This window comes from Balaenoptera borealis, assembly GCF_965194805.1.
Source record: "Balaenoptera borealis genome assembly, chromosome: 2".
Classification (NCBI taxonomy): Eukaryota; Metazoa; Chordata; class Mammalia; order Artiodactyla; family Balaenopteridae; genus Balaenoptera; species Balaenoptera borealis.
The window spans coordinates 120,381,503-120,409,086 of record NC_138867.1 but is presented as its reverse complement, the minus strand read 5'-3'; the positions used below and the strand labels follow the sequence as shown (position 1 = coordinate 120,409,086).

Genomic DNA, 27,584 nt, shown 5'->3' with positions numbered 1-27,584 from the left:
CGGGCAGAGTCCTCCTTGGAGCCGCGGCCCCAGAAGTCAGCCCCGCGGGCGGAGCGCGGCACCGCGTGACCTGCAGCCACATGACCCACGCGGGGCGGGGCCGCCAGCGCAGTCGCTGCATCAGCCGCGGGAGGCGTCCGCGTAAGTGGGGAGCGGGGTCCGCGGGGACTCTCCTCGCGGGCGGGCGTCCGGGCGCTGCCCAGCCTCCGGCAACCTGGGGCCGGGACTCCCAGCGATCCCCTCGGGTCCCCTCCCCGGGAGGGGCGATGGGATCGCCACTGGGGTGGGGGAAAAACTCCTGTACCCCACGGACCGCGGATCCGGCCACCTCAGCCTTGGCCTTCCCATTCTGATTTGACCGCAGTGTGGCGGGGAGGACTAAACGCCCTCCTTCCAGAGCGATTACCTTTGCCGCGTGTTCTTTGGGGGAAACAGGATCTGCAAAGCAAGGCAGGCCGGTGGGAGCGCCCCTCTCTGGTACTGAAAGAGAACACACCTTTCCAGGCCTCCACCTGCTCTAGTGATCCAAGATGATCCCATGACCTTCCCACGACCTTCCCAACCCCCATCCAAGATGATCCCATGACTCTTCCTATTGAGGAAGAGTTCAACAGTAGAGTATCTAGCCAGGTGGGGGTTGTCGAGGGGTGGCGAAGAGGGGCCTGGGTCGAGCTGCAAGATAATAGCCAACATGTTATATTGAATACTATGTGGTTTACATGCATCTTCTTTCATATTCACCATCATGAAATTTGTCAGGTAGGTGCTGTTGTCCCCATTTTCCCGTAAGAGAAAACAGGCTCAAAGAACTTGGGTCCTTCACCAAGGTCCTGCAGTTGATCAATGGAGGAACCGAGATTAGAACCCAGGTCTGTCCCACAGCAGCGCCTCCCGGTGGGTAGTGGAGGCACTTGGCCCAGCTTGTCAATGCTCTGTGAACTTCCCCTTCCAGGCTCAGACAGCATGGAGAGAAGGGCTTCTCCCCTCCACCCCTTTCTTCTTACCCCTTACCACTGATTCCTTTTGTCACGTACCCCTGCAGGACAAGATGAAGCTCATCATCCTGGACCACTATTCTCAGGCCAGTGAGTGGGCAGCCAAATACATCAGGAACCGCATCATCCAGTTTAACCCAGGGCCAGACAAGTACTTCACTCTGGGGCTCCCTACTGGTGCGTTGTGGGATGGGGAGGGTGGGCGAGGGCATTATGGGCTTTTAAGGGGCCAGGTAGGTAGGCTCATTCAGCCAAGGGACTGCAAGGAGGGCTCTGAGGTACTGGCCCTATGAGTGAACAACTCCCCTGCCCCCAGACATACGAAACAGAGGACCCAGCTTCCTCTGGGTTGGTTTGTTGCTGCCTGCTCCTGAAGAGTCCTGGAGTAGAAGGGATCTTGGTTAGGCAGGAAAAACTTTGATTTTTAGCCTATATCCTAAGCCAGCCCTATCAGTCAAGTTTCCTTAACAGAATTAAGTCCTAATACCTTAAGGCATACGTTTTATGTAATGAATTAATTTCTCTTCTCTGCATCTAGAGCGCTACTAACTAAGCGCCATCCTTGGGAGAATTGAGAAGATAGTCACTCAACGCATTTTCTGTAAGGCTTAATTAAACACAGGACCTAAGTGAAAAACAGTCCTAGTTTCTTTAGGGAAAAAATCAGAATGTTGCCTTTATGGGAGGATATCTTGAACCCAGTTTTTCAAGGCAAATGTTCTGATTATTTCTTTCAGAAGTGGGGTGGATTTGCCTCAGTGACCAATCCACTATTGCAGGAGTCTTCAAGCTTTTTCTGTATACGGCCAAATAATAACTATTTTACCCTTCACTGGCCATACAGTTTCTGTTGCAGCTACTTAACTCTGCCCTTGTAGCTCAAAAGGAGCCATAGACAATCCAGAGATGAGCATGGATGTCTGCCAGCACTGACGTTTGAGTTTATATAATTTTCATATATCATAATATTCTTTCGGTTTTTAAAAACTTTTAAAATGTAAAAACTACTCTTAATTTATGAGCTCTACAAAAACAGGCAGCAGGCCAGATCTGGCCTGTGGGCTGAAGTTTTCCGACCTCTGCTCTAGAGGTTTGTGGGAACACTATACTCAGGTAGGTATCTGTGAAACCACCAGCGTCTCAGGCTGTGTCGGGGCTGTGCTAACATCCTGTTTTCTAACTGTGGAGCCACCCTGGGTCAGAGTCTGGGCTTCTGCTGAAACCCCTCCCCGTTTCCCCATCGTCTGCAAAATTAGATCTAAGCCCCTCAGAGTGTTGTTCAGGGCCCTCCAAGACCTGGCCCCTTCCTGACTGTCACACTTGAACCAGCACAGCATTTCCATACGGGTTCCTTGGAACATTCCTACTGTTAGTTGAAGCACCCTCAGGGTTCTGGGTGGAAGCCACAGAAACCGACTCTGGCTAACTTAAGCAGAAAAGGAATTTATTGGCTAGATATTGGAAGCTCACAGAATTGATGGGAAGGCTAGAAGTTTGGAAGATGGACATGATGAAGCTCAGGGGGAGGACAGGGAAGCTGTGTGGCTCAGGCATGGCTAAGACCATGTCACAGGGATAGGCTGATGATTATGTGTGGATGGGGCTGCCACTGTCATTCATTCAGCAGATATTTATTGAATACCTGCTGTATGCCAAGTTGTTCTAGGTGCCAGGGATACAGCAGTGAATAAAAAGAACACAAATTCCTGCCCTCCTAAAGCTTGAATTATGGTGGGAGAGACAGATAATAAACAAGTGAATTAGCAAAATATAGAATATGTTAGATGGTGATAAGAGGGAAGGAGAAAAATGAAGCAGGGAAAGGGGCTAGAGAGTGTTTAGGCAGAGGTGGGAGTTACAGTGTTGGATATGGGGGCAGGGAAGGTCTCTGAGAAAGTGACACTTGAGTAAAGGCCTAAAGAGGTGAGTTAGCTGTGCAGATACCTGAAGGAGAGCATTGCTGGCAAAGGGAACAAACACCATGTGCAAAGGCCCTGAGGTGGAATTGCTTGAAGCAGGATTCCTGCTGGGGAGAGAGTTAGCCAGGGGCCAAGTTATATAGAGCCTTTGTTGGGACTGATTATAACTCAGAGTGAAATGAAAAGCCATTAGTGGGTTATGAAAAGAATGATCTGATTTGGGTGGGGCTTTTTTCTTTCCATCTTTTTATTTTTAAAAGTTTCATGCATTCAGAAAAGCTGAAAGAATAGTACAGTACCATCTACTTAGATTCACCAACTGTTAACCTTTTGCCACAATTGCTTTCATCTCTTGTGGCTCATGTTCTGTCTGTATACACACACATACACACACACATTTCTTATGAGCCACTGGAAAGTAAGGTCCAGAGATCCTGACACTTTACCTCTAAATCCTTTAGTACATATCTCCTCAGAATAAGGACAGTCTCTTACATAACCACAATACTATTATAATACCTAAGAAAATTAAAAATCATTTCATAATATCATCTAATATACAGACTATATTAAATTTTTTCCCCTAATTGTCCACATTTATTTTTTATAGTTTTTAAAAAAAATTAATCCCAGTGTCCAGTCAGGAGGCTTCGTGCATATTTAGTTTCTTAATCGACAGCAGTCCTCTTGCCTTTTTATGGGTTTTATGACTGACTTTCTAATGAGACTCAACTCGGGTTTGCTGCTCCGAGGGGAAGTCTTCCCCAAACCCACAGGCTAGCCTGTACCACAGCCGACATTACTGCTTCGGGTCCCCACACCTAGACAGTGAGCTCTTCCAGGGTGGCTGCTCACTTCTCTGTCCCCATCACGTACCTCTCATGTACTGGTTGCTCAGGGAATGTCATGTCAGTAATTAAGCCTGACATTCACTCAGGTGCTAATCACAGTCATTTCAATCATCAGTGTGCTGAGTGCTAGGGATTCAGCCGTGAACAAGACAGACACAGCCCTTCCCTCCTGGAGCTTACGGTCTAGGGGGGAAATAGGCATTAAACCAGCACTTAATGGGTGGCGGTTGGGATTGAGCATTGGGTAGGACTTCAGCTCTGACAGGTTCTCCTGGTGGAGCATCCCTGATTCATTCCCGGGCGCCCTCTGGGCTTCCAGGAGCTGGGGGCTGAAGGGGGTTCATGGCCGTGGCCTCTCTTGCAGGGAGCACCCCACTTGGCTGCTACAAGAAGCTGATTGAATACTACAAGAACGGAGACCTGTCCTTCAAATATGTGAAGACTTTCAACATGGACGAGTATGTGGGTGAGTCTTGGGAGAATCGTACTCCTCCCCTCACAGGATCGGCCCAGGAGAGGACTGGGGAGGTCTCAGGGAACCAGTGGCATTTGGGGGTAGGCTCAATTGGTGATACTATATCTTCCAGGCCTTGGTTCACTCAGCTATGGCATGAGGCTAATAAAGCTGACCTCATGGGCTGTAAGCGTTAAGTGATATACCACGTGTGGAAGCTTCTTGATCAGAGCAAGCACTTAATGAATTCCAGCATATCGCCTCCTCTGCCTCCTCCCCAACTCCATGCCATTTCTTTCTGGAACAAATGGCTGCAAATGGGATCTGGGGTCCCATGGCTGGGGTGTGTGACCCCCCCCTACACCAGTGTCTGTGTCTGGACTTTCTCTCTACTGTTCATCTTCCCGTCCCCTTCCTGCCAAGTATACTGGGAAGGGAGCTGAGACTGGTGTCCTTTCCACTGATGAAAAGTGGCACCTTGGGCTTCTGTCACCCTCTCTACCCCCACCATCATTTTGTAATGGTTTCACCTTAAAGATTCTTTTTTTTTTTAATTGTGGTAAACTACACGTAACATAAAATTTACCATTTTAACCATTTTTATGTGTACAGTTCAGTGTTATGTACATTCACACTGTTGTGCAACCAATCTCCAGAACTCTTTTCATCTTGCAAAACTGAAACTATCCATTAAAAATCAACTGCCCATTTCCCCACTCCTCAGCCCCCTGAAACATGCACTTTAAACATTGTTTTTCTTCTTGACTGAAAAAAATCTTTTTTGGGAAGCTCTGAGATAATTCTCCAACCACTTGGTGTTCCAGTTGGGGTTCAGGCTGAGCAGGGTGTAACGGGGGGATGAACGGTGAGGTGGGAGGCACAGGGTAAGGGGTGTTCTTGCTTCCTTTCCTGATGGGCCCAGCCCTACCCCCCAGAGGCTAGCCCACCTCCAGAGGTCCAGACTGATCCTCGCCTCCAGCCATTCTCTTGTGAAAAGATCAGAATGAGGGCCCAGGCCCACGGTCATGGGCACAAGGACACCAGCTCAGCTTACTCCGAGTGGCTGGGGGTGAGAGGGCTAGTGCCCAAGGCTCCCTGATGGGCTCTTCCCTGAAAGTGTCTCTGGGGGTCTGGGGGTATCCTGGCATCCTTGGGAGGGCGCTCTTGCTCAGCCTGGCATGACTGAGTGCAGCCATGGCCCCACAGGCCTTCCTCGAGACCACCCGGAGAGCTACCACTCCTTCATGTGGAACAACTTCTTCAAGCACATTGACATCCACCCAGAAAACACCCACATTCTGGATGGGAATGCAGCTGACCTGCAGGCTGAGTGTGATGCCTTTGAAGAGAAGATCAAGGCTGCGGGTGGGATTGAGCTGTTTGTCGGAGGTGAGCGCGACACCGCAGCAGGTGTTCAGGGCAAACCCAGGGTGGCTGGAACATATGAGAAGGAGGACAAGACCCATGCCTGTCTGCAAACAGCTCCCTCTCTCTGCACCAGTGACAGTGGGGTCACTTATTAGCCTGAGGCAGCAGGGAAGGCACAGAGTGGGAGCCCTGGTGCCCTGCCCTGCCTCTGCCGCTCAGAAACTTTGTGATCTGGGGCATCTCCTCTTTCTGCAATTCGATGCCTTGTCTGTAAATTGAGGTATTTGGATTTGGACTCTGAGATTCTCTCTATTCCTTAGACAAGGTTTTATGGATCAGTCATGGAACTTAGTTAAACATAATCACAGACTCATGTAGTTCCAGAAGATTCTACCATCAGCCCCTGCATGCTAAAAATAGCAATTGAACCCCAGAGAAGTTTTGTGACTTGCCCGGGGTCAGCCAGCCAGAGCAGTGGAGAGAGGGTGGGGACCTAGGGTATCCCGCTCTCAGGCTTATGCGTGTTCCTGCCCTGAGTTGCCCTCTTACACTTCCGTCTGTCACGGCCTCTGGAGTCCCCCATGGGGGGTGGGGGTGGGAGGCTGAAGTTGAACAGTCTTTGACTGCTCCAGATTTAACCCTTCTTTACTTCAAGGTGGGGAGGAAATGGCTAGGAGTGCTCATGTTCTGAGATTTTATAAACTTGGCAGCCCCTTTCCAGGCCCTGTGTATGTTTTCTTCGGTGTGACTCCAGCCCAGCAGGGATAGAGAAGTGGCAGGAGAGAGAGAAGTTACACTTGGATGATCTGGGGGGGCAGAAGCTTTTGGGATTGCTCCCTACTTAGCTTTCTGAGGGTGGTAGCAAGTTAACAATGTCTGTGTGTGCCTCAGCTAGAAATGAGAGGGGAAGATCATATGCTTAAAGTGTACCTTTAAATGAATGAGGTGAGAGACACGGTTTTCAAGGATTTTTTTCAGACCCCAGGTGGGGAAGGAGAGATTGTCCTGAAATCTTGGATCCCTGGGACTGACAGGGCTGACCTGTCTCTTCTGGGCAGGCATCGGCCCTGACGGACACATTGCCTTCAACGAGCCGGGGTCCAGTCTGGTGTCCAGGACCCGTGTGAAGACGCTGGCCATGGACACCATCCTGGCCAATGCTAGGTTCTTCAATGGAGATCTCGCCAAGGTGCCCACCATGGCCCTGACGGTGGGTGTGGGCACTGTCATGGATGCTAGAGAGGTAAGGGTGCAAGGGATCCACAGGCCTTCATTGGGGGGCTGGACTTGGCTTTTTGCTGTTAATTTCAACTATACAGGTACCACCTGAATCCATTTTATTAAAAATGAAGACATTGCAAATAAGGCTAAAATCCCAACTGACCCTATCACTGCTCTCCTTCCTCTCTGGAAGTAACCATTCTTCCCAGTGTGAGGTGAAACCTTTTCAGCACTGACTGCCCAGGAGGCCACAGGCTCCTGGTCTCTGCTTACCCAGCACCACTAATATCAGAATATGAATTTGTACCTGTCCAGGTACTGAGAGGGGCCCTCTGGTTCCCTGCAGTTGGTGGAGGCCACTGCTTGAAGGGAGCTCCCCCTGCAACCGCAGGATGCTTGTGGTTATAGCCCTGTGCTCAGGGATTCATAAATGTGGAGAAGTGTGATTGAAATAGTGTCTTGAACTGAATTGAGTCTTTCTATAGAAATTTGGGTGTCATTTGAATTTTTTGTAGTTCCAATTTCCTTACTTTCATTAGAAGCATTTTCTCTTCCTGATATATTCAGTGGGAAGCAGCTACAGACATTTTAGCTTTAAGTTTCTTTGCCCAAGTCTGTAAACAAACATGTAAATCATTGAAAAAGTTTCCCTGTCTAAAGTGAATTTTTGTGAAATGAGCGATGGCAGCAGATTTCTGTTGGGTAACCTTGAATCCGTACCTAGGCAGGTCATTCTGCTGTTTTTGGCCTTCCAGCTTATAAACACTACAGTTTGAGGGCTCTTCCTGTGGTGTGCAGAAAGGACCTGGGGCTGGAAATCTGGAAATTCTCTTTTTTAAAATGAGTTCTGGGGTCCTGAACAAAGAGTCACATTCTCTCTATGCCTCTGTCTTCTCATTTCAAGAAAGGAACAGTAAATCCTGCTCACAACTCCATGGCACAAGTGAATTACAATGAAAGGATATCTGGAATGCTGAGTTCTTTATAATCACTTTCTGGCACTTAACATTCTTTTTTTTTTTTTTAATTAAAAAAATTATTTTATTTTATTTATTTATTTTTTGGCTGTGCCTCACGGCTTGCAGGATCTTAGTACCCTGACCAGGGATTGAACCCAGGCCCTCGGCAGTGAAAGCAAGGAGTCCTAACCACCAGACTGCCAGGGAATTCCCACACTTAACATTCTCGATATTTTAAGTGTTGAGGGGAGTATGTGCCTGTTTTACTTAAACAAAAAGCATTACTCCAAGTCACATGAGCAGGTCTAATACTCTGAACTGAAAGTGACCAGATTAAGGGGCAGCTTTATTGGAATTCAACCTTAGCAGCCACACAGATAACTCTCACCATTGCTTCCAAGACCTCCCTGGAGGCGCAAATCAGGACCCCTCTTTTTCTGGTTTGTCACTGTGAAAACTCACCCAACCTAGGGGCCCCGGGACCCAGCGTCAGAACTGTTGGGATAAGGCGTGGGCCTCTGTATGTATGGCACATCCGTTCACAGGGCACTTTCACGGTCATCATCAAAGGTGCCAGGAGGCACTATCATGTGGTGGTCAAGAGCGTGGCCTCTGGGTTAGAAATGACCTGGGGCAAGTTACTTAAACCCCCATCACAGAGTCCACTTCCTTATCCGAGCATGTAGGGATGACAATGCTCCCCATCTCAGGCTCCGTGTGTGATAAAGCACACAGAGCGTGGAGCAGTGTGCCACGTGCTGACGACTTACAATGACACATAAAAACAACAGTCCTTACAGTCGTTTTGGGCGGCCGCTGGAATTCAGGCGTCTAGACTCCCAGCTCCGCTGCTCCTTCTCCTCCATCACAGGCCTGTTTTCTGATCCCCAGGTGATGATCCTCATCACGGGTGCTCACAAGGCGTTTGCTCTATACAAGGCCATCGAGGAGGGAGTGAACCACATGTGGACCGTGTCTGCCTTCCAGCAGCATCCCCGCACGGTGTTTGTGTGCGACGAGGATGCCACCCTGGAGTTGAAAGTGAAGACCGTCAAGTATTTCAAAGGTGAGGGTGGGGTGGGTCAGGGAGTAGGTGGCCAAGTTCAGGTGCGCCAGGAGTGAGGAATGGATCTAACTTGCAGGCTCTGGCCACTTTGACAACTATGATTTTAATCAAATCAAACCCTCCTCTCAGAATACAGTTTTCTCTTCCATCCGTGACTATTTAAGGGTCCATTTCTAGAGACCTGTTTGCTCTGAGGAGGAGGAAAGAAAATGAAATGAAAGTTGTAGTTCAAGGGCAGTTTGGTAATCACCTTGCAGTGATATTGAGCCTCAGGTTTTTTATATTTCCAGATCTTATACAGGCCTTTTCCTTCTAGTCAAGGCACTGAACTGTCATGCACATCTTTCTTTCTTCTACTTAAAGCGGACACTCACTGCTTTAAATAAACTTATGTGAAAATCCTCATTTACTGAGCAGGCAAATTAGGAATTTGTTTTTTTTTTTTTTAAAGATTGATTGATTGATTGATTGATTAATTGATTGATTGCTATGTTGGGTCTTCGTTTCTGTGCGAGGGCTTTCTCTAGTTGCGGCAAGCGGGGGCCGCTCTTCATTGCGGTGCGCGGGCCTCTCACTATTGCGGCCTCTCTTGTTGTGGAGCACAGGCTCAAGACGCGCAGGCTCAGTAGTTGTGGCTCACGGGCCTAGTTGCTCCACGGCATGTGGGATCTTCCCAGACCAGGGCTCGAACCCGTGTCCCCTGCATCAGCAGGCAGATTCTCAACCACTGCGCCACCAGGGAAGCCCTAGGAATTTGTTCTTTGATGAAAAGATTAACCTTTTAATGGCCAACTCTCCTAGAGATTGAATTTATAACAGTCCCATAGATTCTAGCATTCATTAGGAATAACAAATTCTTTTCCTGTTCTTAGGGTGTTTATCATTTGGGCCCACAGAGAAAAGATGATGAGTATCAGTTCTAGGACAAAATTTGAGAGCCCCTGGATGTTACTGTTGATAATCATGGAACTCTGCCTCTACCTGCATTAATGACTTTTGTTTTTCATTTTTTGTAGGTTTAATGCTTGTTCATAACAAGTTGGTGGACCCCTTGTACAGTATCAAAGAGAAAGAAACAGAGAAAAGCCAGTCTTCTAAGAAACCATACAGTGATTAGCCTGTGCTAATCCTAGTGTCAGGTACCTCATTGGGACAGGCAGGTCTTTCTGGAAATTGTCTTTAGGAGGACAGAATTGTATTTCTTTAATCTAGTACGGTTACTCCAGATAAGTGGGTGAACTTATTATTCTTGGCTATGCAGTGTGGAGTCTAGTCATGGAGTTTAGCTACTTGTTTGTAACTTACTGTTAATCAGAAAAAAAAAAAAAAATCTCTCCATAATTTTGATGTCGGCCCAACTAGGGGTTTTTAGCTTTTTGTTCTGTCTCTGACACTGTTCACATGTACAATACACTCCTGCCAGTAAGTTCTATCATTATGTGCACTGATTCTCAATTGGGAGGGAGTTAGGGGCTTATGTATATGGGACAAAACCTCTTTGGAGAGTCCTGAGAGCCCCTCTTGAGCAGGCCTGCCCCTTATTTGGGAATCACTGTTTTAGATTAAGGAACAAACACTCTCAATGTCTAAAATCAGTATAAGGAAGTGGTCCCTCTGGTCAGTAACAAGTGCCATGGGAAGGAAACTATCCCTTATTTTCTTTCCCCAGTTTTTACTGCTCTTTCAGTTGGCCTTTCCGAGAACTCAGAGGACTCCTTGAGGGAGGATTTGGGTGGGTAGGACTAAGAAGAAGGCTTTTGCTGTTAAACTCAGAGCCTCAAGGGGCCCAGCCACGTTAAACTCTCCTCCATCAGAGACCTTCCAGCACCAGGAGGAAGGCGGAAACCCTTTTCCCACCAGAGCCCTGTGTTTTGTTCCAAGGTCTCACTGTGGCACCTCTCATACATGCTCTTTCATAAGTCCACAAGGCCAGCAGATACTGTCAAGTTCAGCGTTGTGTTCAGTCAAGGTGATGGAGCCAGGGCAAGCAGCTTAGCTGAGTTAGAAACAACACACGAGTGACATGTTCTACATCCCTAAGAGCTGAGTGCCAAGAAACATACCAACTGTTTCTAAAGTTGCCTAATGTCCTTTCCCCACTGAAAATACCCTGCCCTTCTAACCCTCCCAGGTTCGTGTGGCATGGTCTGATGTGCCCAGAACATCAGGAAATACAATGCTTTTGCTCCTTTATCCTTCACCCCTTGTTCACAAGCTGTCCACTGCTCTGCCTTCCTTTTACTCCTGTGCCTTGATGGTTTGGATGCTGCCTCCTCCTCCCTATTTTTGTGCCCATTTGAAGCTGCTGCCGCCTCTATTTCTGGGAAAGATCTTTCAGAGCCTGGCTCAGGCCTCTCTTTAAGTGCTGTGTTTGGTACCAGCATTTCATCTTTAGCTTTTATACGTGATTGTGCTGTCATTCTGTTTTAAGCTAATGGATCAATGGACTTGTTTACAATATTTTCTATTAAATCCAGTATTTTCAAGTAAAATGTGTTGTTTGTGGACTTCCACCCCCAAAGGTCAGAAGCTGGTTTGGGTTGATATTTATATATTTTGAGAATAGCTAGCGAGCAAAGCTTCATACTCACTCCTCACAGCAGCTCGGCAGGAAGTCACAATCATAGCAACTGTTGATCTTCTTCAATCACCAGAGGGGAAAATAATCAAAATATTTCATAAAAATGAAGTGCCTGTGTGAAAAAATGGTAGGAATGAACAGATGAGCAATAAATTGTCCGATTCTGTCTCTACTTGGCATCCAAATGAAGATATGACTGTTAAATAGAATAAGGCAGATTTGTGACCAGGAGGGATATATCAACTGCAAGGTATGGAAAACAGGTTTAAGTTTTTTTTTTTTAGTTAAAAAAGTCAATATAATGGAACATCTTGGGTCAACATAAACAACTAAGGTACAAGTAGAAGTTGAAAGAAGGGTTTACTTTTTTAAGAACTGTATTAAGATAATTTACATTCCCATGGAATTCACCTGTTTTAAATATAAATTCAATGATTTTTATTAAGTTTACGGAGTTGTACAATTCCTCACCACAATCCCTCTCTGTCATCCCCCAAAGCTCCCTACTCCTACCCCAGCCCAGGTGGGTATCTATCTAAATCTATAGATTTACCTTTGCTGGACATTTCACATATAAATGGAATCATACAGCAGACATCTTTTGGATCTGGCTTCTTTCACTAAGCATAATGTTTTTGAGGTTTACCCATATGACATGTAGCAAGCAGTCCATTCCGTCTTATTGCTGAAGAATATTCCATTGTATGGATATACCACATTTTGTTTATCCAGTAAAGAAGGGATTATATTTTAAGTACATATGTTAATAGGAAAAAAATCATATTAGAATGAAATGAGAAAGGATTTAGTGATGACAGGTAAACTGGAGATGTCATATGAACTCAGGACCTTAAAAAGATCTGTCATGGGAAAAGAATCTTAAAAAGAGTGGCTATATGTGTATAACTGATTCACTTCACTGTACAGCAGAAAGTAACAACATTAAATCACCTATACGCCAATAAAAATTAAAATAATAATAATGATTTAAAAAAAAAAAAAAAAGATCTGTCTTTCCCAGGCCAGTTTCCCTGGTGGCCCAACAGCCGTGTCGTCCTGCTACAACCAGCTCTTATGCAGATCAAGTGGGATGTATACTCCTGGGCCAGACTGGGCCTCTGATACCACTCAAGTCTTGGAGAGGAGAAATTATGTTTTGGGGCAGGGATCACAGTGGGCCTGGAATATCTTGTTCCCAGAAAACAAGGATGCTTTAAAAAATGTCCGAGGTAGTACTGAGAGGACAAAGCAGCCCGTTTAATGAGACTCCTATTGGCCAGGTTGTGACAGTTTGATCAATAAAGAAATATTAAATACAGCTAAGTGGAAGAAGACATGCAGATGGCCAAAAAAGCACATGTAAAGATGCTCACCACCACTAATTATCAGAGAAATGCAAATCAAAACTACAATATCACCTCACACCAGTCAGAATGGTCATCATCAAAAAGTCTACAAGCAGGACTTCCCTGGTGGCGCAGTGGTTAAGAATCTGCCTGCCAATGCAGGGGACACGGGTTCAAGCTCTGGTCCGGGAAGATCCCACATGCCGCAGAGCAACTAAGCCCATGCGCCACAAATACTGAGCCTGCACTCTAGAGCCCAAGAGCCACAGCTACTGAGCCCACAAGCCACAACTACTGAAGCCCACGCCCCTAAAGCCTGTGCTCCACAACAAGAGAAACCACCGCAATGAGAAGCCCGCGCACCACACGAAGAGTAGCCCCCGCTCGCCGCGACTAGAGAAAGCCCGGGCGCAGCAACGAAGACCCAACACAGCCAAAAATAAATAAAATTAATTTTTAAAAAAAGTACAAACAATAAATGCTGGAGATGGTGTGGAGAAAAGAGAACCCTCCTACACTGTTGGTGGGAATGTCAATTGGTACAACCACTATAAAGAACACTATGGAGGTTCCTTAAACTAAAAATAGAAATACCATATGATCCAGCAGTCCCATTCCTGGGCATAATATCTGGAGAAAACCATAATTTGAAAAGATACATGCTCCCCAGTGTTCATTGCAGCACTGTTTACAATGGCCAAGACATGGAAGCAACCTAAATGTCCATCGACAGGAATGGATAAAGAAGATGTGGTACGTATATACAATGGAATATTACTCAGCCATAAAAAAACAAAATAATGCCATTTTGCAGCAACATGGATGGACCTAGAGATTATCATACTAAGCGAAGTTAAGTCTGATAGAGAAAGACAAATACCAGGATATCACTCATATGTGGAATCTAATTTTAAAAAATGATATAAATGAACTTATAAAACAGAAGCAGACTCACAGATTTCAAAACCAAACATGATTATCAAAGGAGCAATGTTGGGGGGAGGGATAAATTAGGAGCTTGGGATTAACATACACACACTACTATATATAAAATCGATAACTAACAAGGACCTACTACATAGCACAGGGAACTCTACTCAGTATTCTGTAATAACCTATATGGGAAAAGAATCTGAAGAAGAACGAATATATGTATATGTATTGATATAACTGAATCACTTCGCTACACACCTGAAACTAACACAACATTGTAAATAAATCAACTATACTCCAACAAAATTAAAAAAAATAAATAAATAACAGCTAAGTGGAACAAGTTGAATCTATCTGTAAAACCCCAAGTGTGACACTCAAAAAGGAAATGGTAATATTAAGTATACATGGAGTTGTATTTCAGGAAGGGTGGATGGAATGTGCTTAAATTTTCATTACATTTAGTAAAAACAAGCAGCATGTTGACATAAGTGGGTGTCACCTCTCCTATTAAATACGTCTGTTTATAAAGAACAGACGGATACAAGAGTCTAGCCCACTATCTACCTGCCCCTATCTATGGCTTACTCCCTTACTTCCTCAGGTCTTCGCTCAAATGTCATCTATCAGAGAGATCGTCCCTGACCCTCCGATATAAAATAGCAATCCTGATTCTCTATCCCTCTCTGGGATAGTTTCTGATGCCTCCTTCCTGGGAACTAAAATCCTTACTGTGATGAGATGCTAGTGAAGCATGCATAAGTTTCCAGTAAGACATATTGTGATAGAATCCTGGGTTATGAAATAATGGGTAAATAAAACAACATAGTAATTTGGATCTCAAGGGTGCCCTTAACACAAACTATTTTCCCCTAGTCCATTCGGTCTACTTAGAGAGCCCTAATTCATAATGTCTCAAGACTCTAATCCCTTTTCCTCCAGTTCTCTGAGCTGATGACCTTGAAAATAGAAGCAATCAGGAAAGAACTTCCACAAGTTCCCACCATCACACACACCCGCCTGCCAGCCCTGCCCTCACTGTTTGCCCTCTTCCTGTCACTTGTTCCTTGGCCAGTCCCTCTGTGCACCAGATCCCATCTTCTCTTCCCTTCTTGAGGGCATTGCTCCAGCAAGACTCTCCTCTCGCACCTACAGCATCAAACTCCTTCTTTCCTGGATCACCCATATCAGAATACAAAACAAGCTTTAAAAACAAAACTCTTTACCCTGTTTGTCCCCTCCTATCATAGCTTCATTCTCTGATACCCTTTTCAACAAGCAAAATTTCTGGAATTACCTATACTCTGGCTCCAATCTCTCTCCCCCAGTTCTCTCTCTTTATTCTGGTATTCCCATTATGCACGTTACACACCTTTTGCAATTGTCACAGTTCTTAGATATTCTGTACCTTTTCTGTACCTATTTTTCTTTCATTCCTTTTTCTCTTTAAATTTCAGTTTGGGACATTTCAAGATATTGACATATCTTCAAGTGCAAGATTCTTTTCTCAGCTGTGTTCAGTCTACTGATGAGCCCATCAAAAGCATTCATTTCTGTTACAATGTTTTTATTTCTAGCATTTCTTTCCATTCTTAGAGTTTCTTTTGCTTACTCATCTGTTCTTGCATGTTGTCCACTTTTTCTGAGACCTTAGCATATTAATCTGGGTTATTTTAAATTCCCATTCTGATAACTCGAAAATCTCTGCCATGTCTGAGTTCGGTTCTGATGCTTGCTTTATCTCCTCAGATTATTTTTTTCCGCCTCTTAGCATCCTTGTAATTTTTTATTGAAAGTTGGACACGAGGTACTGGGTAATAGGAACTGAGATAAATAGGCCATTAATGTGAGGTTTTATGTTTATCTGGCTAGCAGCTAGGCTGTGTTTTAATGTCTCCTGTAGGTGTCAGAGGCTTCAATTTTCTTCAGTGTCTTTTGTTTTTGTCTCCCCTGTTGTCTTTGGGTTTCCCTAGAAACTCCTTCTTAAAATAGAGGCTGTGTCTTGCAACTCTTTCAAGAGCTGTAATCCACTGTTATAATACTGGAGCCCTATAGATGGTATAGTATTAGGGAGAAGCATTCTATAATCTTCTGGTTGAATCTGCTTTATTTTACTGGGCTAGAATCTCTGGGCTGAGACCTACAGAAGTTCCTTAGCCTTTTTTTTCTCCCCACTTATGCGAGCAAGGAAGGCTAGAGAGGGCTCAAACCATCCAAATGCCCTTCCCCTAGATCACAGAAGACTCCAGCAAAGTAATTTTCCTTGAGGGCAGGCTTCTGCCCTGGAAGCAAAGCTCTGGATATATTTCCAAATGGTTACTCCTCTCACCCCCAACCCCCCCACCACCCCCACACCCCCAAAACCCACCCCCCTACCCCCCCACCCCCCGGTTCCCCCAACAAGAGGGGATTCCTCTGCCATCTTCACAGTGGGAACATGATCGAGCTCCTGGAGGTAAAACCCACAGAAGCATGGGGGCCCCCTCAGGAAAGCTCCCAGGAGTTGTTGTTGTTCTTGTTTTAAGTTGTAATAATTTATTTGATACTTGTTACAAATTGCTCCCCAGAGTCTTAAACTCTCAAATGAATCCACACTCAGCCCCCTAGCAATTCATTTAAATCCTAATTATTGCCTCAAGCAACTTCGACTTTGGGTGAGCTAATCTGTATTTTCTGCATTTTTCGGTCTTTATAGTTTTTGTGGAAGTTTGCCCTGTGACCTCAGTTCTCTGATGGATCGAAGAAAAGTTGATTTTCAGTTTGTTCAGCTTTTTTTTATTGTGAAGATACCCCATTATTTCTCAAACACACCCCAGATTTTCACCTCCCCTCCAGGGAAACAGCACTCATCAAGGCCACCAATGACCTCTACATTGATTGCCAAGTCAGTTCTTAGAGCGCATATTACTTGATCCATTTGCAGTACCTGACAAAGCCGACTCCTCCTTCCTTCAAATTTGACATGGCTTTCCAGGACATCACACTGTGCTGGTTTTCTTACCTTACTGGCCACTCTCAGTCTCCTTTGCTGGTTCCTCCTCATCACCCTGAATTCTTAGCATTTGCAGTGTCCCAAGACTCAGTCTTTGGACCTCTTCTCTTAAAACTCACTCTCTTGGTAATTTCATCCAGTCTCATGGCTTTAAATACAATCTATACATTGACTCCCATATTTATATCTCCAGCCCGAATCTTTCCCTTGAACCCTGGACTAGAATATCCAACTGCCTACCGAACATCTCCACTGAAATAACTATCAGACATCTCAAACTCATCTGTCCACAACTCAAGTCCTGATCTTCACTGGCAAACCTCTGCTACCTATAGGTTTCTCCATCTCAGCTATTCAAAAAGACCTAGAAATCGACTCTGATGCCTCACCTTCTCACATTGTATATCCAATCTATCAGCAAATCCTATTAGTTTTACCTTCAAGGAAGTACAGAATCTGAACATTTGTCAAGATTCCAAGTGCTGGTACACTTGTCCAAGCCATCTGTACTTCTCACCTGAGTCACTGCAGTAGTCTCCTAATTGGTCTGTTTCTGTCCTTGCTCACCCTGCTCCCCTAAAACGTAAGTCAGACCCTATCACACTTTGCTCAAAGTCCTCCAAAGGCTCCCATCGCAGAGTAGAAGCCAAAGTTCACCCAAGGCCCTATGCAGTCTGTAGCACCACCCACTCCCATCCCACCTCTTAAAATTCTCCCTTCCTCAGTCTGCTTAAGTCCTTACTGGCTACCACACTGTTCCTGGAGCCCTCTATCATGCTCCTAGCCCAAGGGCCTTTGCCCCTGTTCCCTCTGCCTCGACTCTCTTCTCACAGGTGCCCACAAGGTTCACTCCCACACTGCCAAGCCTTTGTTCAAGTGCTATGTTGATGAACTCCTCTCCACTCTTGAAGATTCCAACATCACTCGGCTTCCCTTAACACCCTATTCCTTCTCCCAACTTCTCTCTGTGGTGCTTATTTTCTGATAAACCATATGATTTGCTTAGCGTCTGTCTCCTTCCGCCAGAATTTAAGTTCTACAAGGGCAGGGAGATTTATACCTGCTTTAATCACTGTTACATTCTCAGCACCTAGAAAAACAGTAAGGCCCATTGTGAGGTGTTCAATAAATATTCGTTAAATGAGTGAATGAATACTAGAAAACACAATAGGTTACAAGAAGTGGAACAGGATTGAAAATAAGATACACAATCACCTTTTAAATTTATATGCATTAAGGTTATATTAATATTAGTTTAGTTTGTTGATTCAATGAAAAAAATAAAAAAGAGCCAAGGAAAAGAAATAACTGTGCTGACTTTATACTTACCAACTTTGGCATCAGAATCTCACTAAATTTTCAATGTGTACAATATTCTCCAAAGCAACCCCTGGCTCTGAGAAATATGGGACTACTTGGAGTGGTAAATCTTTGGACTACCTGAATAATTGTGCAAAGACTAGACTATGGGTGCTGAAAGTTGATATTACCATAAACAGCTTTCTGACCACAAACTCTCAACCTGTTCTGCAGGCCGATGTTTTTTTTAGTGAGCCAAAGTTCAGGGAACAGACTATTTGGCTACTCTTACCAGTATAACAGGGCACCACAGTTGTTACAATTCCTTGGTCTTACTTAGCAGCTTCAGCTATAACTTAATTTCTTTACTTCAGTGGTGGCAGGCAAGTGCTACTATCAGGAGTGACACTTTAATGTCATATCACAGTTGGATGTCAACTATGGTTCAAACAGTTTTAAGTGGCCTTACAGTTTTTGGTAATACTGCTATTCCTGCCTTGCTTGTCTCATTAGATGCTATTCTACCTACCAAGGTGTGTAACAGACTATAATGAAACACAGTGAGGAAAATTAAAATCCCAGAAATACACCTGCTTCTATAACAAAGTACTACTCCTGTCATAAGCAGTTATTGCATTTATAACATGGGAACTGTTGCCACCTGCTGGTGCTGCTTATGATAAAATTAATACTTGGTGGGCTCTCCAAAATTCCAGTCAAAATTTTAAAATTCCCTTCTAAAGCAGGCAACCACATGAATGGCTTTATGATTATCATATTTGATTAACTCTAATTTTTTTCTCTGAACTAAAAAGTAGTAAGTATATTAATGAAATTCTAATGTAAACGAGAACCCTCTACTACTAAAAAATGACTTCGCTGACAATGCTATAGGTCTGGGAATACGGCTGCCAAGTATTTTCTGCCTTACCCATCTCCTCAACAGGAAGGGATGTAGCCACTAGATGCTCACGCGTCGGATTCAGTATTTAGCTGAGGTGGCAGGCTAATCCTCTCACACTAGTGCAGAGCCTCCGTGAGTCCAGATGACCCACAAGTCTGATCAACTTGTCCAGTGTTTAATGATTTCCTCATGAAGCTGAGCAGAAAAATGACCATAACAGGCACACAGCCTAAAACTCCAGAGACAGCCAGTGTTCTCAAAAAATAACTGATTCAAAGCTACAAAAAGACCTCAATCAAAAAAGAATTTCAGGGACTTCCCTGGTGGTACAGTGGTTAAGAATCCAACTGCCAATGCAGGGGACACGGGTTCGAGCCCTGGTGCAGGAAGATCTCACATGCCACGTAGCAGCTAAGCCCGTGCGCCACAACTACTGAGCCTGCACTCTAGAGCCCGCAAGTCACAACTACTGAGCCCACGTGCCACAACTACTGAAGCCTGCGCGCCTAGAGCCTGTGCTCCACAACAAGAGAAGCCACCGCAATGAGAAGCCCACGCACTGCAACGAAGAGTAGCCCCCGCTCGCCACAACTAGAGAAAGCCCACGCGCAGCAACGAAGACCCAATGCAGCCAAAAATAAATAAATAAATAAATTACTTAAAAAAAAATTCAAAGGAAATTAACAGCAATTCATAGAATGAAATTTCAAATTTCCAAAGATTATACTCATTAGTAATTAATGAGTGTGCAAAAAATTTTTTAATTGCGTGCCATTTTGCCCTATCAGATTGGCAAAAATAAGTTAATTTTAAAATAAAACAATAATCTTAAATGCTGGGGAAAAAAAAAGGCCTTCATGAAATGAAGCTAGATACACAAAACTCTTTGTTCTCTCATTTACTTTCTTGATATACCAACATTCCACAAACCTATTTATTTCACAGGTCATATGAGGGGTTACCTCAATCTTCCATTTTACTCAGAGACAGAAGTACTCTACCCAAAACTATACCATCTTAAAATTAGCTCGTGACTCATGCCTCAAAACTAAGCCCTACTGTCTTTGTGAAAATTAAGGGGTGAAGATTTTATACCTAAGGAAGAAACACTCAGTTGAACAAACAAATCTTTGAGACTAACGACCTGTTGTGTTATTTATTTATTTAATTTATTTATCTTTGGCTACGTTGGGTCTTCGTTGCTGCACGCAGGCTTTCTCTAGTTGTGGTGAGCGGGGGCTACTCCTTGTTGCAGTGCGCGGGCTTCTCATTGCGGTGGCTTCTCTTGTTGCAGAGCATGGGCTCTAGGCGCACGGGCTTCAGTAGCTGTGGTGCGCGGGCTCAGTAGTTGTGGCTCGCGGGCTCTAGACTGCAGGCTCAGTAGTTGTGGCTCATGGGCTTAGTTGCTCCATGGCATGTGGGATCTTCCCGGACCGAGGCTCAAACCCATGTTCCCTGCATTGGCAGGCGGATTCTTAACCACTGCACCACCAGGGAAGCCCACGTTGTTTTTTAAAATCATGGAGAAAAACCCTGCCATTTGTTTCACGAAACTAAGGCTTCTTTCCTACTTCCAATACATCATCAAGATAATGTACAACAGCCTAAAATAAAATAATCTCTAGCAACATCAACTAGCCCATGAACTAAAGAGCTTCTGAGTGGCTAGTAGTGAAAGATGAATTGAACTCCTATCCAGTCACTGAGAAGAAGCATTCTTCTCAAGTATGTACTGTATAATTAGTTGTTTTAATTTCCATTTCTTATCTTCAACTTATTCTTTAAGTTAACTTTCGTTCTTATATTAAATGTGCTGAATCGAAGTCCATGTAGTTCAAACAAAATATGGGTCCTAAAATCTAAGTTCAGTCACAAGCGGAGGCGCTGTACTATGACTTTCTTCTGCTCATTTTAAGAGTATGTGTTATATACCATATAGTTTTTAAATGTGATCAGTTGCCTTGGTGACAGAACACAGAGCAGCAACTCTGCTTTAATTATAAGACAATTTTTAAATAATTTTTATTTTTAAGATTAAGCATCCTCATTGACAATCCAGAAACAGTCCGTGCTCTTTGGATACACACACTTAAAATGGTTAAAAGTGATTCCCCAATTTTCAATGACAAGGCATGAAAAAAGAACATGTTCACAGCTGCAGCTGAATTCCTCTGTCCTTTTTTTCCAAAAATCTTATTTTGCTACCAAGCCACTCACCAAACCACAAGAAAAGACAATTTTTCAAAAAACCAGCAAAACCCAGAAACAAGGATCTAGGTATCAAGCCAAAATTATCCCCTGAAACAGTGCTGTTGCAAAAAAAAAAAAAAAGATAGGAAGACAAATTTCCATAGCTCATTAGAGAAGCCCTTTAAAAAGAATTCAGAAAGTTAGGACTGGAACTATGGTGGTGCAGTGTTCAAAACGCAGATAATGAAAGTTCAGCTTGTTCGGCTTGGGAACATATTAGGCTTTCTCCTATCCCAGCAGAGGAAATAGAAATATGAGCTGCTGGAGCTAATATTAAAATTGTCCTTACCAATGAAAAGCAGGGCAAGAGTCAACAGAAGGAATGCAGAACAGAAGACAAGTCATTCTGAATCTAGGCTCTACTGCCTAGAAGGAACAGGAAAGTTGAATAGGGCTGAAATTCTTCTGAGCCAGTATCAATAAATTCTAGACTGGGCTCAAAACCAGTGGACTATAGACCACTAATAAATATATCAGGTGACCCACAGTGTTTGTGGTATCAAAAAATATTTTTAAAATTATCTATAAATTTCTATTCTGAAAATCAGATCAAAATGACACTGGGCCATCCAATCAGCTAGAGTAAAGGGCTTCCGCCAAAGAAAATTAATTTAGCAGAAATTCTAGACTTGGCTCAAAAACAGTGGACTATAGACCACTAATAAATATAGCAGGTGACCCACAGTGTTTGTGGTATCAAAAAATATTTTTAAAATTATCTATAAATTTCTAACCTGAAAATCAGATCAAAATGACACTGGGCCATCCAATCAGTTATAGAGTAAAGGGCTTCCTCCAAAGAAAATTAATTTAGCAGAAATTCAGGTTGGAAAGAATGTAACATGGAGTAAATAACATCAGGCTCTCGGTACAATTTTAATAAGGCTTCTACCCACCTCAGCTGTAAGCAGTACTACTGAGGGAGCTCCCACAGAATGTCTTAGAGGGATGCTTCTCAAGAGATAAAAAGGACTATAAGTTTAACTCTTGACCCCTCTCTCCTTACCTAAAGCTTGGAGAAGAAAATAAATATTTAATTTTTAACTACTCAAAGCTTTGGGCACATTGTAATACTAATATTCTCTAGTTTTCATTTTCGGAACCTTTGGCTTAATATTTCCTCAATCATGTTGCAATGAAAAATGTCTGAATGTGCCTTAATCAGTAGTACCACATGAAAATATCAACCTTGTTCTCCCATATCTTCTACATAGGAAGAGGGAATCAATGGTACCCTAAATATCCTGCAAAGTTACTCTGTATACTTGACAAAAGATTAGGGCAAACCACTCCACTTCCATATCTTGAGCAGCAGAAGTTAACTAGTCTTCAACCTCATCTTCCCAAATATCTCCATTAACATCCACAGCATGGAACAACCTGGAAGCATAAAATAAGGTACATTTTAATACACCTGATAGAAACTGAATATAACTTCTTTCCTTTTCTCAAATATACTTTCTGCACTCTTCTGATAACATCTTTGTATATCTTTTCCTCTCCTTTAATCATTCCACTGGGGAGGGCTGAAATATGGGTCCCTTAAAGTTTATAGGAACAGCCCTTTTAAGGATCCAGACAACTCTCTAGGACCAAGCATAAACAACAATGGGAGACGGGCATCACAAAACTGATACTAAATGTGTACAATACGTGGAATAAGCCAAGACTGGAAAATTCAGGCAGTCTAGAAGCTGAACTCCTTCAAAACACTATAACTTTATTACACGATAATCACTCCATCCTCTCCATCTTCACTGTCCTTGCACTCTCCATCTATAGAATATTTTTCAGTTGCCAATTTGTTTTCCTCCCCTTATGTTACTTAAAATTTATGCAATTTTCAACACTATATTTCCAATGGTTCATGGAAAGAGCCTGTTTCTTCAACTTATCTTACAGTTTCATAACACCAATGATTGATTGTAGGTACTCCACAGATGTCTATTAACAAAGATTATCAGCTGATGCTGAAATTGGAGCTGGTGGAGAACAAGATATTCACATTGTGCCAAGGAATCACCTCACAGATCACTTACTAATAACAAAAAGAGAAACCTTTCCTTTACAATGGAACAAATGATAGAACTGAGCATCATACTAACAGTGAGACAGCCTGACATTATGGATCTGATGTGGTACAACATGAAGTACGTCACCCCTTATTAAGTATTCTTGCCAAAAATGTTACTCTAAATCTAGTCAAACTCCAGTCTAGAGCTAACTTCCACTTTACAGGAAATAGAGAGGATAGAGAAACAAACTCAGAGGTACCATGGAGAAACAAAACTCCAAAAGGTAAGAGGTTATACAGGACAACAGCCTGGACTCTTCAAAAAGTCAATGTTCCCCTCAACACAAACAAACAAACAAAAAAAAGGTGGGCAAAACTCTTCTCCATTAAGAAACTAAAGAGACAGAACCAAATAAAGTGATTGAACTTGATTAGATCCTGGTATAATAAAACAGCTTCAAGAGGTATTTTTAGGGATAGTTGATAAGTCTTAAATATTTTATTAGATGATAGTAAGCCATTGTTGTTAAATTTTTTGCGGTATTGTTGTTATGTAGAAGACTTTTCTTATCTTAGGAAAGACGTGTGAAAGCATGTAGAGGGACTTCCCTGGTGGCGCAGCGGTTAAGAATCCACCTGCTGATGCAGGGGACACGGGTTCGAGCCCTGGTCCGGGAAGATCCCACATGCCACGGAGCAACTAAGCCTGTGTGCCACATCTACTGGGCCTGAGCTCTAGAGCCCGCGAGCCACAACAACTGAAGCATATGCGCCTAGAGCCCGTGCTCTGCAACAAGAGAAGCCACCGCAATGAGGAGCCTGCGCACCGCAACCAAGAGTAGCCCCCGCTCGCCGCAACTAGAGAAAGCCCGCGCGCAGCAACGAAGACCCAACGCAGCCAAAAATAAATAAATTAATTAATTAAAGAAAAAAAAAGCATATAGAGATGAAGCATCATATTTCCAACTTAGGGTCAAGTAGTTCAGCAATAAATTTAGAAAACAAATATGGCAAAATATTACCAATTGTTCATTTTCGTGGAAGGTATCCTATTAATCATAGTCCTATCCTTTCTGTATGTTTGAAAATTTTCATGAAAAAAATTGAGGAGGATAATAAATAAAAGAAAATCCCCAGATAGTATATTTTCATCATAAAACTCATTTTCAAGAAAATCCATACATGGGGGAAAATATATGAGAATTCTCTAAATAAGCAAAGTACTGAAGTAAAACTTTCTGGGCTTATGGTCCACAAACCAAGTACCCAAAACTGCTGAGACTAGGAGTTCTGTGTGTACGTACCGGTTAAAACATGGGGAAGCAGTATCAGTGAAATGTTTATAAGGGTTTGCTCTGGATAGAGAACCCATGCAAATCCAGCAGAAATATTGCATACAGCCGGTACATGTCATCTTGTTACATCCATCTAATTTCTGGTGGGAAAGACAGAGAAAAATATCAAGGCTACAAAAGCAAAAGAGAAATGCACATGCCAAAATGATTTGGTACAACATTCTCCTTGTCTTCCCCCTTTTCTAATGCAGGGTGGAGATATACAGGTAACACACAATGATAACTATGAATGCCTAACTCTTTTGCATTACAAGTAAAATACAGAAAATACTTAGCAGGTGTTCCTACAATTAGATACTTAGCAAAACCTCTTCTGATAAACAGTAAATACAAACCAAACATGTATAAATGAAACATATAGTTAGATTAATATTAAAATGTTTGGATTTAATATGTGGGATTTAAACTTTTTACATAAATCTAAGTAAACATTTGGTACCAAGTCCCCCATTCTATAAGAGCTGAGGCATGTTAGAAGTGGTTAAATAGAAGGCCAGTTTCCTTAATGGAGTAACTGGGGCATCACTACCAGGGTCAGCTCAGATATGATGGATTGGAACAACAGAGTCAAATGCAAAGACATATTTCAATTTTGAAACATATTAAGATTTTGTCAAGAAGCAGTAGATGTATCTATCTATCTTGACTCAGATGTCTCCATTTCATAAGCAGGCACTTGTAAAACAGCTATTAAATTCCAGGGTAAATAGTTCGGAGGAGAAGTCAGGCTTGATTCTTTTTTAGTCACGTAGATGAGTTAAGAGTTGACTGTAGCTCGAGTATGGCCTCTTTATAACCCACTCAATTTTGAGGTGGATATAATGTGAGAACAACTGTCACCGTATGAAAGCACTTTGAAATGGGAAGTCTACATACATTTTAGGTCAATAACAATATTTAGTAGTAAATTTACATCTTCCAAGTTAAGAAAGTTTAATAAATACCAAAATGTGTTTTCTTAATTAGTCACAAAATTAAAAGGCTTCTTGAGGAAATCGTAACATGCTTGCAATTAGGTTTGCCTCCATGTCTGTCCCCAAACCTTTACCTCGATGGGAGTCCCACAACATGGGCAGCTCTTTGAGTTCTTTTCTAGCCACTCCTTACTTTCCATCTCTTCCAGTGCCTTCTGAATCACCCTCTTACCATACCTCTGTTCCAAAAATCTTTTATTGGCCTCATCTGCTTGCAGGTACTCATTTCGTAAGTCCATTAATTTCTCTAGAAAGTGAAATGGAAAATTAACTTTTATACAACTTGTAATGCTGATTAAAAACCATTGAAATTGGCCATAACCTTTGACTACTCAATAATGCTATTCCTGGGATTTTATCATAAGGAATTAATCCAAAGTAAAGTTACATATAAAAATGGCAAACAAATTAAATGTCCAAGGGAATAATTACGTGTGGAACCACTTAAGATATAATATTTAGTTATTAAAACTTATAATTAGGATGGCTACAACTCAGTTAAAATACTCATTATGGAATTCAGAAAAAAGCATATTTAGGTTGTAACTAGGTAAAAATTACACATGCATGAAAGACAAAGAACAGACAGGAATCCTCCAAGTAAAAAAGCTGGACTTGTTAATGGTGACAGAATAACAGCTTATCTTTTTCCTTTGATTTTAACTTATTAATGTTGATATTTTTGTGCAACTAGCACAACTAGTAGTACAGTTTAAGACTGACTTATCTAAACGACACAAAGGTTGAAACAGACGCTGATTTTCTACTAAATCAGCATCATTCACCATTTGATAACAACAGGCCTACCAAATTAAACAAAAGCACCTAAGGGCAAAGACCAGCTGTTCAATTCTGTATATAAAAAGAAGCCAGTGAATAAAGTTTACCACCCACAGGAAATGAAAAGTCCCTCCTGTCAACTTTTCCCCTTAATACTCTTCAATCTGGTTTCTACTGCTTTATCACTTAATTCAAATGGAATGGGCAGCCATTCCCAAAGGCTTTAGTCGTAGACAAAGCTTTTGCTCACAATTCTATTACCTTAATTTTTCAACACAATTAATTAAAAACCTCTCTCAACAATGTTCTAACTATTTTATTAATTTACTTTCCTCACATTATTTAGAGGTGGACATCTTCCCTCTAAATGCAGTGGACATCTTCAGGGGCGGAATTCTATCTGCACTTTTGCTTCACCTGTGAATCCTTTCTCTGTGTTGTTCATTCCCATGACTCCATCACTTCTACTTAGATGTAGCAGACATGTAGTTTTTTATCCTGTCACTTTTATCTCCTCTACTAATTCAAAGCGTTTTTATGTTCCTAGACATCTTAAGGACAAAAGTTACTGCTCTAATGTTCTCAAAATAATAAAATTATTAGTATTTCATATATTTTGTATGGTAATATGGAATATATAGATACAGAGACTGAGAAAGAGATTCCTAATTTTGCTGAAGCCCCTAAGCCTATCTTTGATTTCTTCCCCAAACACTGTGAAATACCTGAAATGTACTTCAGCCTCTCAGTGATAAGGATACAGAAGTCTAAAGTAAAGGCTAACATTATATTCTGGTGAGTTCTCCATCCCATCTGCCTATAACCACTACAAGACTCTGCAATAGGCAACTGGAAGTACTGTATTTACTCATTCTCCTCTCAGGATCCTTTCTTAGAGATAATGACACTCTGCTAACAATTAATAACTATAGTAATACTGGCATTACTAGTTACCATTTTGTGGTTTACGACTTAAATATAAGACATAACACCATAAAACCTCTAGAAGAGAACACAGGCAAAACACTTCCTGACCAAGGCAATAGAAATAAAAGCAAAAATAAACAAATGTGACCTAACCTAACTTACAAGCTTCTGTACAGCAAAGGAAACCGTAAACAAAATGAAAAGACAACCTACAGGCTGGGAGAAAACATTTGCAAATGATGTAACCGAAAAGGTCTTAATTTCCAAAATATACAAACAGCTCATACAACTCAACAAAAAACAAACAAACAACTCAATGGAAAAATGGGCAAAACAACTAAATAGACATTTCTCCAAAGAAGACATCCAGATAACTGAAAGACATATAAAAAGAGG

At 42.6% G+C, this 27,584-nt stretch overlaps 2 protein-coding genes across 14 annotated transcripts in view; one reads left to right on the top strand and one right to left on the bottom strand.

Annotated features, from left to right (window-relative positions):
• Nucleotides 1–2: 2 nt before the first annotated feature.
• Nucleotides 3–24,408, top strand: GNPDA1 (glucosamine-6-phosphate deaminase 1). Of its 3 annotated transcripts, none has more exons than XM_082382782.1 (7): nucleotides 3–141; nucleotides 1,043–1,172; nucleotides 4,130–4,231; nucleotides 5,426–5,608; nucleotides 6,646–6,830; nucleotides 8,659–8,833; nucleotides 23,729–24,408. In XM_082382782.1, the coding sequence occupies exons 2-7, from the start codon at nucleotides 1,049–1,051 to the stop codon at nucleotides 23,749–23,751; spliced, it is 792 nt and encodes a 263-aa protein (XP_082238908.1). In that variant the 5' UTR covers nucleotides 3–141; nucleotides 1,043–1,048; the 3' UTR covers nucleotides 23,752–24,408. The 3 variants fall into 3 exon arrangements, with proteins under 3 accessions (XP_082238908.1, XP_082238907.1, XP_082238906.1); XM_082382781.1 differs by lacking the exon at nucleotides 23,729–24,408 and adding an exon at nucleotides 16,389–17,829; XM_082382780.1 differs by lacking the exon at nucleotides 23,729–24,408 and adding an exon at nucleotides 9,850–11,325.
• Nucleotides 20,813–27,584, bottom strand: part of RNF14 (ring finger protein 14) — a 41,399-nt gene continuing 34,627 nt past the window's right edge. For all 11 annotated transcript variants that reach the window (XM_082382742.1, XM_082382741.1, XM_082382737.1 and 8 more), the window contains 3 exons: nucleotides 25,556–25,728; nucleotides 24,457–24,587; nucleotides 20,813–22,518 (listed from right to left, as the gene is read on the bottom strand). In XM_082382742.1, coding sequence (XP_082238868.1) covers nucleotides 22,461–22,518; nucleotides 24,457–24,587; nucleotides 25,556–25,728 — 362 coding nt within the window. In that variant the 3' untranslated portion in view covers nucleotides 20,813–22,460. The remainder of the gene's footprint in view (nucleotides 22,519–24,456; nucleotides 24,588–25,555; nucleotides 25,729–27,584) is intronic.